Source organism: Paramormyrops kingsleyae, chromosome 21, assembly GCF_048594095.1.
Source record: "Paramormyrops kingsleyae isolate MSU_618 chromosome 21, PKINGS_0.4, whole genome shotgun sequence".
Classification (NCBI taxonomy): Eukaryota; Metazoa; Chordata; class Actinopteri; order Osteoglossiformes; family Mormyridae; genus Paramormyrops; species Paramormyrops kingsleyae.
In genome coordinates this window covers 2,947,856-2,960,206 of record NC_132817.1, presented here as the reverse complement: position 1 = coordinate 2,960,206, position 12,351 = coordinate 2,947,856, and the positions used below count along the sequence as shown (strand labels likewise).

At 49.6% G+C, this 12,351-nt stretch overlaps 1 protein-coding gene across 2 annotated transcripts; it reads right to left on the bottom strand.

Moving 5' to 3' along the window:
• Positions 1 to 3,883: 3,883 nt before the first annotated feature.
• On the bottom strand, positions 3,884 to 12,116 carry tmem275a (transmembrane protein 275a). 2 transcript variants are annotated; one of them, XM_023815821.2, is made up of 2 exons: positions 11,539 to 12,116; positions 3,884 to 6,818 (listed from the first exon to the last, which is right to left on the bottom strand). In XM_023815821.2, exon 2 carries the CDS (start codon positions 6,721 to 6,723, stop codon positions 6,091 to 6,093), a length of 633 nt encoding a protein of 210 aa, XP_023671589.1. In that variant the 5' UTR covers positions 6,724 to 6,818; positions 11,539 to 12,116; the 3' UTR covers positions 3,884 to 6,090. The 2 variants fall into 2 exon arrangements, with proteins under 2 accessions (XP_023671589.1, XP_072560527.1); XM_072704426.1 differs by having other exon boundaries at positions 12,018 to 12,098.
• Between the last annotated feature and the right edge of the window lie 235 nt (positions 12,117 to 12,351).

Sequence of the window (12,351 nt, the reverse complement as noted above, 5' to 3'; positions counted from 1 at the left end):
TGCTTCAGTAAAGCTGCTTCAAATCCAGAAACATCTGCACAGTTAAACTCTGTTGCAGATCATGTCATGTACAGGTGCTTTGTAACACTTCTTTTTGCATATCTAGTCACACCCTCACAGAGTGACGCTTAGGGGTCTAACTGCAACATGTCAAGCATGGGATGGGAACCCACAACCTTCTGATCACAGGTACTAACTCCTAACCGATTACGCCACATACCGATTGGCTTCTACGGATGACTGAATGCTCCTGTAAGGGCATGAGAAGGTGACGGGGGGTGAAGCTCCAGTGTGAGCCACCGTCTCTGGCCCGCGACACCAGCGTGGGCTTTTATAAAGGCAGCATGTGCAGTCAGACTGTGATGATATCATTGATCAGCTTGTCATCCTCTCCTGTTATTGTACATCCTGTGATAACTGCTTGCTGTATGGAGTAAACTGATTAAACAGAATAAAATTTTACCCCTTAAAGTAATTTTAACATATTGATATGTGAAAACTCTACTTACTGGCTTGCGGAGCATCTGGTGATCAATTGCTGACTGGCTAAAATGCCTGGGTGCCATGCACACTGCCCAATCAGAGAGCGGTTGGTTATGCTTCCTCACAGACATGCAGTGGGTGCAGTGAGGAGGGAGTTTTACCATCTTCTGAAAAGAGGCCAGTGCCCCCCAAGCATTCACGGTAAAGGCAGACGGCTGGACGCTCACTGTCTTCATGTATATTAGTACGGTAAGCTCCTGTCCTTGAGTCGTGTTTCCACTGGCAGTTCCAGTGCTGGCAGTCAGCAGTGAGCTGTTATGATGTCGTGGTTTTTAAATTCCTGCTAGAAGCCACGTTTAGCGGTGCTGTCAGCATTGCGGCTTTGAAAACGTCGCCCGTCAGCTGATAGCAGGATGGTCAGCGTGTCCGGCGTTCTGTAAACCGCAGTGCACTCAGCTGGGTCTGCTAGGATCCAAACGGTGCTGGGTTTCCGGGCCCGTTTCAGGGGCGAGGCGGTTCTGTCTGCCACCTCAGCAGGCTGCAGTGTGGCCTCACATAGTGTCATCATCACCACCTGCCACAGGTTGCTGTACTCTATTTTTTCTGTATTTTTTTCTGTCTCTAACCACTCGTCCCATCCTGCTCTGTTCTAATTCCACTCTGGTATCAGCCAGAAGCCTTCTCCCTCAGTGACGTGTCTGTCACATTGAGGAGCTGTAACAACACGCTTAGACCAGGGTGTTAACCAGCATCTGGCAGGTGGACCAGCTACAGCTGCCTTGGGTGTGTATGTCTGTATTTGTGTCTTTGTCTCTCGGTGTATCTTTGTTAGTGTGTGTTTGTGTGTCTCTTTTTCTCTCAGTGTATCTTTGTTCCTGTGCGTAGCTGTTACTTTGTATGTCTCTGTTTCTGTGTCTCTGTTCTTTTGTCTGTGTGTGTCTCTGTTCCTGTGTCTCTGTTCCTTTGTCTATGTGTATGTCTCTGTTCCTGTGTTTCTGTTCCCTTGTCTATGTGTGTCTCTGTTCCTGTGTCTGTGTTTGTGTCTTTGTTCCCATATCTGTGTGTCTCTGTTCCCGTGTTTGTGTCTCTCAGTATATCTCTGTATCTCTCGGTGTATCTCTGTTCCTGTATCTCTGTGTCTGTGTCTCTGTTCCCGTGTGTCTGTGTCTCTCGGTGTATCTCTGTTCCCGTGTGTCTGTGTCTCTCGGTGTATCTCTGTTCCCGTGTGCCTGTGTCTCTCGGTGTATCTCTGTTCCTGTATCTCTGTGTCTCTGTTCCCGTGTGCCTGTGTCTCTCGGTATATCTCTGTTCCCGTGTGTCTGTGTCTCTCGGTGTATCTCTGTTCCCATGTGCCTGTGTCTCTCGGTGTATCTCTGTTCCCGTGTGCCTGTGTCTCTCGGTGTATCTCTGTTCCCGTGTGCCTGTGTCTCTCGGTGTATCTCTGTTCCCGTGTGTCTGTGTCTCTCGGCGTATCTCTGTTCCCGTGTGCCTGTGTCTCTCGGCCTATCTCTGTTCCCGTGTGCCTGTGTCTCTAGGCCTATCTCTGTTCCCGTGTGACTGTGTCTCTCGGTGTATCTCTGTTCCTGTGTGTCTGTCAGGCCCCCTTTACTTCTCCACAAGAACTGAGATCTGACAGCAGTCACACGTGGCGCTTCTCTCTGTATTTATTCATGAGACCTTCTGAAGCACAGAGCCTTTTCGCTGATTGCTCAGCTGAGTTTCGATATCAACACATCACAGGTAGGTATTGTGTAGTCACATACTGTACACTGCTTACACACACATGGATACATTTAAAGCAACAAGGAACATAATACACAATAACTGCTCAAAGTTCATGTTACACAGCATAAAAAGTCAATCACAGCTTTCCAGTGCTTTTCCTTACATCTCCCGCTATAGAAACTGTCAAATGAGTAAAATATAACTGAGAAATCCAAAGAGGATTTTAAAACGACAGAGAAATACAGTTCATATAACACATATATAACACAGTGGGCCATAGTAACAGGAACACAGCTGCTTACACTGGCGGCAGTTTGGCTGTTTGTGGACAGACGGACAGACACAGATGTGAACAGCTTGCAGAGGCTTCCCACTGTCAGGTAATCAATGGGCCACAAAATTAAAAAATTTATACATGAAAAGTTTTGGCACTTTTTAAAGTAATGTCTTGTTGGCATGTCCCCACAATATTTGTGACAGTAACCTCTGTCCCCATGGGGTCTGTGCATGCAGGCACACACACGCACGTACACACACATACACACGCACACACACAGGTTTGAGTAGCCCTCGTGACATTTCCCCTGAGACCTCGGTCAGTACGTCGCCTCCCCACCCTCCGAGACGCCAGGGACCCGTTCTCCTCCGTGCAGTTGTAGGATGTCAAAAAGCTTTAAAGGTCAGATGCTTTTCTAACGTAAAAAACACTAATTGGGGGTAGCTTTTGCGGGCCTGATCATCACAGGGTAGGCAGGTGGAGTTAAAAGGTTGTGGTTGTGAGGTGAACTGCTGTTGCCTGTACACCCCTGCAGTGAGGGTTAGCCAGTGCGGTGCAGAGAGCTCACCAGCTAAGGTGGGAGCGCAGCCCGAGCAACTTGTGCTTTCTCATGCAGTGCTCCACGCTCTCCGCTCTGACAAGGGCCTCCAGCTGAAGGCGCGAGAACACCTGTGTGAGGGGCCCGCGGGCGCTACCTGAGATGGCAGGTGCTCTGACCCAGGCCGAGCTACTGGAACTTTCCATACACAGCCAGAGCGCCACACTGCACCAGCCTCTTTCAGAAACAGACGTCTCGGCCCAGCCCAGCTTACCAGCCCCCAGCAGAGTTCAGCTGAGCAAATAATTAAAACGGCACAGTGAGCGTGGGAGATGCGTGATTGGCTGACGCTACAGGCACAGGAAACACCTCCAGGACAGCACAGCCAGCCAGCAGCACACCCTCAGCGCCCCCTGCTGGTGTCATGTGCACACAGGCTTTTTGAGCACACGCTAAGCCACACACACCCATACTACGGCTTCAGGTCACGCCTCCCCAGGTGCATAACCATTATCGGGCATGTCTGCAGTGGGGTTTGGGAGAAGTTTGTCTGTGTAAGATGATATAAACCCAGAAGTTTGTCTGGAAACTGCAAGCTTGAGGACATAATTAGGCCTATATGGGGAGTCTAATTTGATTTAAATTATTACTCCTAGAATTTCAACAATGGGGACAATAAAACGCCTCAGTCAAATCAGAAACAGTAATTTCTTATTACTTTTGGTTTTGAGATACTGTAGATCATCTATGGCTTTTACAGCTTAAATCCTCTATTGACCCAAACTTAAAGTAATCCTGAGAACCTTGGAGAGGAGATTAAATAATACTTCTCCAAGACCCTGCAGGAATCAATCCCCCCCCCCCCCCCAAATATGATTTCTCACTAGAAAAAACACTTAAAATGTGCGAATGCTGGTGAGAAGCAGGAGCTCTGGTTAGCGTCAGACATCAAGCCGCAGCCTGAGACTTAAGGCTGTTTCTGCAGCTCCTTCCTGCTGGTTTTCCTCCTTCCTTAGTTTAAAATGCCCCTTTCCTCCTAGAGCTGCCTTCGGTGGCAATTTAAAGCACATTATGGGCCTTTTCTTCTCATTATTTTTACTGGATGGTTCTTTTGTAGAGAAAAATACCATCCACTTAAGTCACTGGACCTAGACAATTGGCACATTGTGTCCCCAAATGGGGACAGTTAACTGGGTAGAGCAAGTGAAGGGGAGACTGCTGAAGTCTGGGCAGCCCGATGATTGGCTAAGGCTGCAGCTCAATGATTGGTTGAAGCTACAGGTCATGTGATATTTCAGCAGCTGCCCCCTCAAAAGTCCAGGGTGAGACCCAGTTGCAGGAAAGTTGCCAGCTGCTGTTTGGAGATGCATCCCCGCTGCCTGAAGGGGGCGTCTTATCTGGACTCACCATTCAGTCTAAACACTTACGCACCATGCTACATGGATGCCGACCTTGGCCACTAACATGGGCGCTTCTCATCATCAGGAGATAGATCTGCTGACAATCACTGTGCTTTTCAATCAATAAAAAAAACACTAAAAATACAGAGAATATCTGTGAGCCAGACCACAACATGAGCACAAGATAAACTCACACGGCCTCACAAAATAGAAAAGAGGATATGGTTTTCGAAACACACATTTCCATCATGCTAGAAGGTTCTATCTACATCAGATGTAGCTCATTGTACAGCAGCAGGAGTGCGGCATCTCGCTCAGCGTCTTCCTCCCTCCGCACAGACACACCTCAGCCATTCCTGGGCATCGTCTCACTTGTTTCTTTCCTTCCTTTGGGAAAAACTGACTCATTAGAGATAGATAGATGGGAAGCCGGGTTGGGGGGGGGGGCTCCTTACCAACTACATGGTACTGGTGCATCATCAGTGTTGCTGATTTCCCAGCCCTGACTCTCCCAGTGAAGCCACAGGCTGTGGTCCCACAGGCCGACTCCCACGGCTGTGATCTGGCCTCTGATTTCACAGGAGTCACTGTCAGCTGCTCTCTGTGATGCTGTGTTACACACGCAGCCAGTTCTTATTACCACATATTTAACTCGAAGGGCAGTTACTTGTTTGGCTTTATGATTAATGACTTTTCCATGGAAAAATGGTGATTAATAAACCCAATCGGTAAAGACAGCAATGCAGAAGAACTGCATCAGGTGACTCAAGCCAACATGCTGCATCTCTGCAAGACATACGGATCTCAACAGTCAGTGTCTATTGTCTTATTAGGGGCCATATTTACTGGGGGGCGGGGGGGGGAGGCCCTGAAACTGAATAATGACCATCTGAGGCAGAACAGCCCCACAAGACATGAATGTGCTGCAACCAACACATATGGACTCAGAAAACAAACACGGAGGCCCACTGGCTGCCTCAGGCCCACTGGCTGCCTCAGGCCCACTGGCTGCCTCAGGCCCACTGGCTGCCTCAGACGGGTGCTTCCTCATCTTTTTTTATCATTATTAAGGGATTACTAATGTCCGTGTTGTCATTCTGAGTGAGAATACATCTCTAGGAAGAAGCTACTTTACATTCACCTGCCCACAGCTGTCTGACACTATAGTGAGGCCAGGAAGCAGTAGGTATGTGCATGTACTGCACCGTAGAAATGTTACATAGCTACAAACACAGTGATTGTAAAACATAACCATAGTTTCGGAAAGGTGTCACGCGTTCAGTCGGAGCATAATGTTCTATGTATTAACAGTTGTGGCCTTATCTCTGCATCATGTTTGGCTTGTTTGTCTGTTCGGTCTGGGGTCTGTTAAGCCGCCTTCAGAGTGGTAGCACTTCTCCAAAGCTGAATCTTCTCAGTGGAGGTGATGGACCACCGGCTGGGGGTCTCAATGTTTTCCTGACAGCTCTGAAACACCCCCTCCTCGGCCATTTGGGAGGCCGGTAAAGGGCGCGGCGCTGTGTGGGTGTGGCCTGCAGCCTGCAATGTCATCTGGGTTGGTGGGCGTGGAGAGCAGCTACAAAAAGCTTTTTGTAGAGATTTCCATGGGTAGCTGGCAGGTCCACAGGCCCAGGTGCATCATGGTCCTGAGTGCCCCACCCCCCCTGCTAGGTGGCAGCTGGGTCACATGGCAAATTGAGCCGGACGGCGCCCCCCCCGGCCGTGGAGCTGGAGTAGCAGGCGGAGGTGAGGCCGTTGCCTTCCATGGTGAAGAGCTTGCAGGCCCGCGGGTCGGGGGTGAGGTTTGGGTCCGGGGTCAGCTCCGGGAGTCCCGGGCCGGCGGCCAGGCCCAGGGCATCGAGGGTGGGGCTGGAGGCTCTGGACGAGCCCAGTGAGTTGGTGGGGCTGAGCTGGACGGCGGTAGTGTCCTGCAGAGTGTGCTCACTGGTCTCAATCTCGAAGGCGGCACCGCCCGCCCGTGTCAGCCCCAGGCCCCCGCCCCCCCCCTTGGGCTTGCGCGAGCCTTGGGCGGGGGGGCGCCGGCTGCATACACAGCACGCACCGAAGAAGGTGAAGGCCACCAGCAGCAGCACAGGCCCGATGACGATGGCGGGATTGCTGCCGGGCAGCAGCGTCCCGAACGCGAAGGCCCCCACCAGCGTGATGTTGATGCCCGCCAGCATGATGCAGAGGCCACACGCACAGCACAGTGCCGGCGATGGGAGCCCCTGCGGCCGCGTCTTCTTTTTGGGGGGCTTCTTGGGCACCGAGGTGCTGGAGCTCTTGTCCGTGAACATCATCGCTCTCGGTGTGGGATGGGCGGCAGGGGGGGGCTTCCTCTACCTCGGGGACGGGGCGGCGGGCAGCAGGCCCCCCGGGCTGAGCATGGGGGCACCTGGCACAGGAAAGCACAGCGTTAAGGTGCCGCATGACACATCAGCCATTATGAAACAGGGAAGGCGGCATGTCTCAGGTCCCTCACAGTGCGGTAACGGCCAGGGAGATGTTGGCGACGTCGGTCAGTACCTACAAGATCTGGCTTGTGTGGAGGCTTGAATCCATCCCTCCCCTACATGCAGACTGTGTCCCTCCCAGCTGCCGCTTTGACTTTCACGGTTATGAAAGTTCCTGCTGACGGCCTCCCGTGGCTGTTTGACGGTCGGCACTCTGGCCCGTCCGCAGGGTCGCTGCCAAAGCCGCCGGCATCATCAGAGGTTTCTGCACGTTGTGAGGACATCCTGCCGGCCCCCCCTCCCCCCCCCCCTCTGTCAGCCCGTGGCACGGTGGCCATGCGCTTCTCAAGGTTGCTCCCAGAGGGGCGCCATTGTAACACATGTGCCTCAGAGATGCCCCCAAGTATAACATGACATACTTTATAGGTATAAAGGTGTAAAAATAATCGTCTTTGACACAGATATCCAGTAATCCAGTAAATAAAAACCAAGAGAGACTGTCTGTTTGTAGAGTTAAGTACTCTGGGAAGGGAACTATATAAAAATAGGTGTAATTCGCCCTGCAGTGCCTTCTAGTGGAAGCTAAAGGACGTGCGGCTCTTTCTCTGGTGGCTTCTCTGAAGGTCTGAACATACAGCACTCCTTCACGCTGAATGTGCAAAATTATGTCCCACCAGAGGTCGCGCAGCTCAACCACAAATTCAGCAGACGTTATGCCATTGGTCCGCATATTCAGCACAGGTCATGTGATTAGTCCACATATTCAACAGAAGTCACGCAATTGGTCCACATATTCAGCACAGGTCATGCGATTGGTCCACGTTTACAAATACAGCAGGGCAAGGGTGGATGGAGCAACCCTGGGCCACACACTCTAGGGGGTGCCCCTGTTTATCTGCACTTTTTTTAGTAACAAAACACAAATGTAATAATAATACTACTTTACTGATCCCCGTGGGGAAATTCTCTTTTCACCTACCCCATCTTGCTCTCCATGACACAGACATACATGTAAGTGAGAGTAAGCTTGGCAGTGAAGGGCAGCCACCTGCAGCGGCGCCCATAGAGCTGGGGGTTAAGGGCCTCTCTCAAGGGCCAACAGACGTGACTATTCTGCCAAGGCTCGAACCGGCAACCTTTCCATCACGGGCACAGAGGCTCAGCCTGCTGAGCTGCACACTGCCCCCATGGCCACTGGGAACCAATAATATAACCATTTTATTTGGAATATTACAATGTGTAGCATAACCCCTCCCCCGTCGGCGAATCTTACCAGCAGCACTCTCGCCCCCACCTCGGTGGGTAAGTGTTACTGCTGGCACCCTGCACTTTGATTAGCATGTTACTGATGTTCCATCATTATTAATTCCCTCTCGTTTCTCTTTCAGTTCCAAAAAAATTGCTCAAATGGCCCACTTAGAAGCCCCATGTCAGCCAAAGGCCCCCAGAGGAGTTAGTGCCCTGCAGCAGAGGTCAAGTGACTGGACAACACATTTAGCAGTGGTCACGTGACTGAACCACACATTTAGCAGTGGTCACGTGACTGAACCACACATTTAGCAGTGGTCACGTGACTGAACCACACATTTAGCAGTGGTCACGTGACTGAACCACACATTCAGCAGAGGTCACATGACTGGACTGCACATTCAACAACTGGTTTCACTAACAGTTGAGTTTCCTGTGTGCACCAAGTTAAGCGATAACATGTTACAGCAGGAGAATTTTCATTGTCACCATAAGCTTGTCTGGATGATATGACTGTGACCCCCCCCCCCCCCCCCCCACAGACAGTGATCACGCACCCAGCACTGTGCCCTTCATTTCATTTCCGTCAGGCACTATCACTGCAACTTGGATCCTCGTTTGTTTCATTCTGATTTGATCTGAATTCCCAACGCCTTCGTTTGAGCTCTGCCAGCAATATGGATTCACAAGCTGTACGAGCTTCAGAGAGCCGGTGCTGAAGCCTCCAGCACGTGATGGGTTCTACGCATGGTGATGCCATTAAGGCCTGGAGAGGGCAGCTCGGAGTCTCTAATGAAGCCCTCGTCTGATGCCCACATCCATCCCTCTGAGCTAATTCTTTGGCAGCGTGATGCCGTCTGCAAGGCAGCGGCTCTGACCGTTTTGGAGCAAAAAATCCTCCGACTGGGATGTCAGGTTCAGATCTGAGGTGTGATCTACAGCTCAGGCGAATCACAACTGCATCACGTGTAGAGTCCTACCTGTCCTCTCCAGTCGTCAGCTCGCATGAAATATTCCAGAGTTCTCGACACCTTGATGACAACAAACAGCATCCAGTGTTTTCCCGATGTGGATAATAGTGATCACGTGGGGTGCTCAGTGCACTTTTACCTACTGGACACACAAAACTCTATCTCATCATCAAAGCAACAACCAGCACAAGGTTCACGTTAGCCAGTGGCTTTGGGGTAAGTACCAGGAGCACCTTCCCTCCCTCACCTGTCACCGAGTCCTGGTTAGCAGAAACCTTCTAGAAGCAGCATGCAGACAGAAGCCCGTATCTCAATGTCAGCCCCAGACTCTTTGTAACTCAAATGCAGCTTGAGTGAAAGTGAGGAACAGAGCAGAGTTTGGAAGTGGGGATGTGGGGGGGGGGCGGGGTTCACCTTGGTGCTGGGGGTCCAGCATGGCCTCGTGGTGCAACTCTGGCCACTAATTGCATCCATAACATTCCCACACTGGAAAACTGGATAAAATCCATGAAACACAACATGAATGCTGTGCAGTCTTAGTATTTTCATGGACTAACATTTCCAGAAATCTAATGTGTTGGAAAGCGCTTAGTCTGATACTGCATATCATATTGAGGCTCATGTCAAACATCTGTGTAAAACATCTTATTTCCACCTCAGGAAAATAGCAAAACTGCGTCCAGCACTCACGTTTGCTGACGCAGAAAAGTTAGTCCATGCGTTTGTCTCCTCCAGGCTGGACTTCTGCAATGCACTGCTCATTGGGACTACTGGAAAAACTCTTCAAAAGCTGCAGTATATTCAAAACAGTGCTGCTAGGATCCTGACGGGAGGGCGTAAATACGATCATATCACGCCCATTCTTAAATCTCTTCACTGGCTCCCTGTTGCATTTAGAATTGATTACAAGGTTGCCCTTCTTACCCACCAGTGTATTTATGGGGACGCCCCTCCCTACCTCAAAGAACTTATCACCCAACATTCGTCCTCACGAAACCTCCGCTCTGTATCATTACATCTTTTGAAAACCCCTAAGACTAAACTTCAGAGCATGGGAGATCGAGCCTTTTGCGCAGCTGCACCTAGACTGTGGAATGCTCTTCCTGAGTATCTGAGGACGCCACAGACTGTTGATGCTTTTAAATCTGGTCTTAAAACTTATCTTCTTAACAGAGCTTTTCGGGTTGAATTAATTTTGTAGCACTTTGAGATTTGCTTTCAAATATAAAGTGCATTATAAATTAAATGTATTATTATTATTATTATTAATATTATTAAATTAATTTTCAATATATCTCTTCATGTCTGCTTGCTTCAAAGAGTTAATCCTTTTACAATGTACACAGTGACCTGACATGAAGCCGTATTCACTCTAAATCTGCTCCAGATAATTTTTACTTTAACTTAATTTAGATGTTACACCCCCCTCTGCCCCCCCCCTAGAATTTTCAGTACCATTTCAGCATCTGCGTTTTCGCTCCCGAAAATGAGCTAAGTGTTTGTGGAAATTTTATGTAAGCCAGAATGTGGTGTTTGGAAATAATGTGTGTTTGACTATTTGACATTTAATATTTAAACAAATGCAATACAGTATAAATATATATAGCAATTTCCAGAATATATTTTAGAAATTTGTCATAGTCCAGGGCGGACTGAAGACAGACATCCGACCGGCATCAGCCAACCCGCTCTTTTCATGCTGCTTGGCTTCAGGCGGTTAATCTCTCTTTCCCTGTTTGTCATGTTTCTGACTGTGTAAACAGTCACCCGCTGCCTGGTGTCTGGCGGTTCTGTATTTATCAGCTTTTCGTGCAGCTGGATTGATGGATTGTCACCCCTTTCTAACACGACACCCCGGACCCGAGTTTTACCATTCAGGGACCCCATTGTTTTTGCAAAACGCAGCTGAAAACTAATATTTAAGGAAGACTGTTAATTTACATTTGGGCTAAAAATCCAAATACTTCAGTAACTCCGCAAACTGTACGGGCTGATTTCCACATGATCACGAGAAGTGGGGCGAATTGCGGACCCACGACCATATACATATGCGATTACAGACTAAAGCGCGTCTCCGAAAGCGCACGATAATGCAACGCCGTGTAAAGCGTGTATTTCAGCTGTCAGTATTCAAATGTCCAGTGTTGCGACTTGTCAGCGCAAAATTAAGGCTGCCCTTTCATTTCCGTAGCCGTTCACAGTTTTGCAGTATTAATAAATCCATAAAAACACGACACCATAAATCAGGTTTTATTAAACCCGCTTTAAACCCGCTTTATGGCCGCAGTAATCGAGCATGATTTTGGAGTCTCTGGCACATCAGGGTGCGCAGACAGAGCAGGCACCGCATGCCGATGTGTCTGCAACGGCTGCCCTCATTTACCCCGATGCTCATCACACGGTGCAGCTAACGAGCCGGGCTGGCCGATCCGGACCATCTTACCGCGGTACCGGTGTAGCTCCAAAGGCCGGCGGCTTCGTATGCTCCTGGGAGGCTCCGAGACAGAATACCCCGGCAAACCCGGAGCCTGTCCTGCGGTCTGTGCGCTTTCAAAGCATCAGCTGCGGGACTCGGTGTAAAAACGCGACTATTCACGCTGCCGGTCGGGCTGAACAGCAGGAGTCTCGCCGCAGCGGCTCGGCAGACGTGCTCCGTTCGTTTCCCTTCGGCTCTTACTCCAGATGCAGCCCAGCCTGAGCGCCATGTGACAGCGAGTCCTTCAAGCTCTGCCTTCCTCTCTAAATATATCACCTATATTAAATATTAAATTATTACCCTGCTACACGCACATGTTGGTACTTGCATTTTTACTTTAATGTTAAGAAATCCCACGCTTTTGGAAAGGCGGTCTTCTTATTCTATAAATGAATGAATTGATTAATTGATTAAAATAGTAAAAACATAAATAAGGACTCTGCTACCCTCTGCTGGCCCCTATCCAGCGTCCCTCTCGCGGAGTGTCTTCGCGTCGCGGTCCGGCCCCAGGAGTGACTTGAGGCTTCGGCTTCGGCTCCGGCTCCGGCTTCGGCGGACAGCGCCTGGTGCTGAACAGAGCCGGCCGTGGCTTTTCAGAGTCACAAGAACACTGCAGACTATTTACGTCCCGAAGAATAATGGAAAGAGAAAAAAAAAATCGGGAAAAGAACCAATCGTGTGTATTCCCTTAAAATGATAATGGGAAAAACGAAACTAATTGCATTACTTTATTTTGAATCTGTAATTTGCGATACTTAAACGAAGAGTCTTGTGAAAATA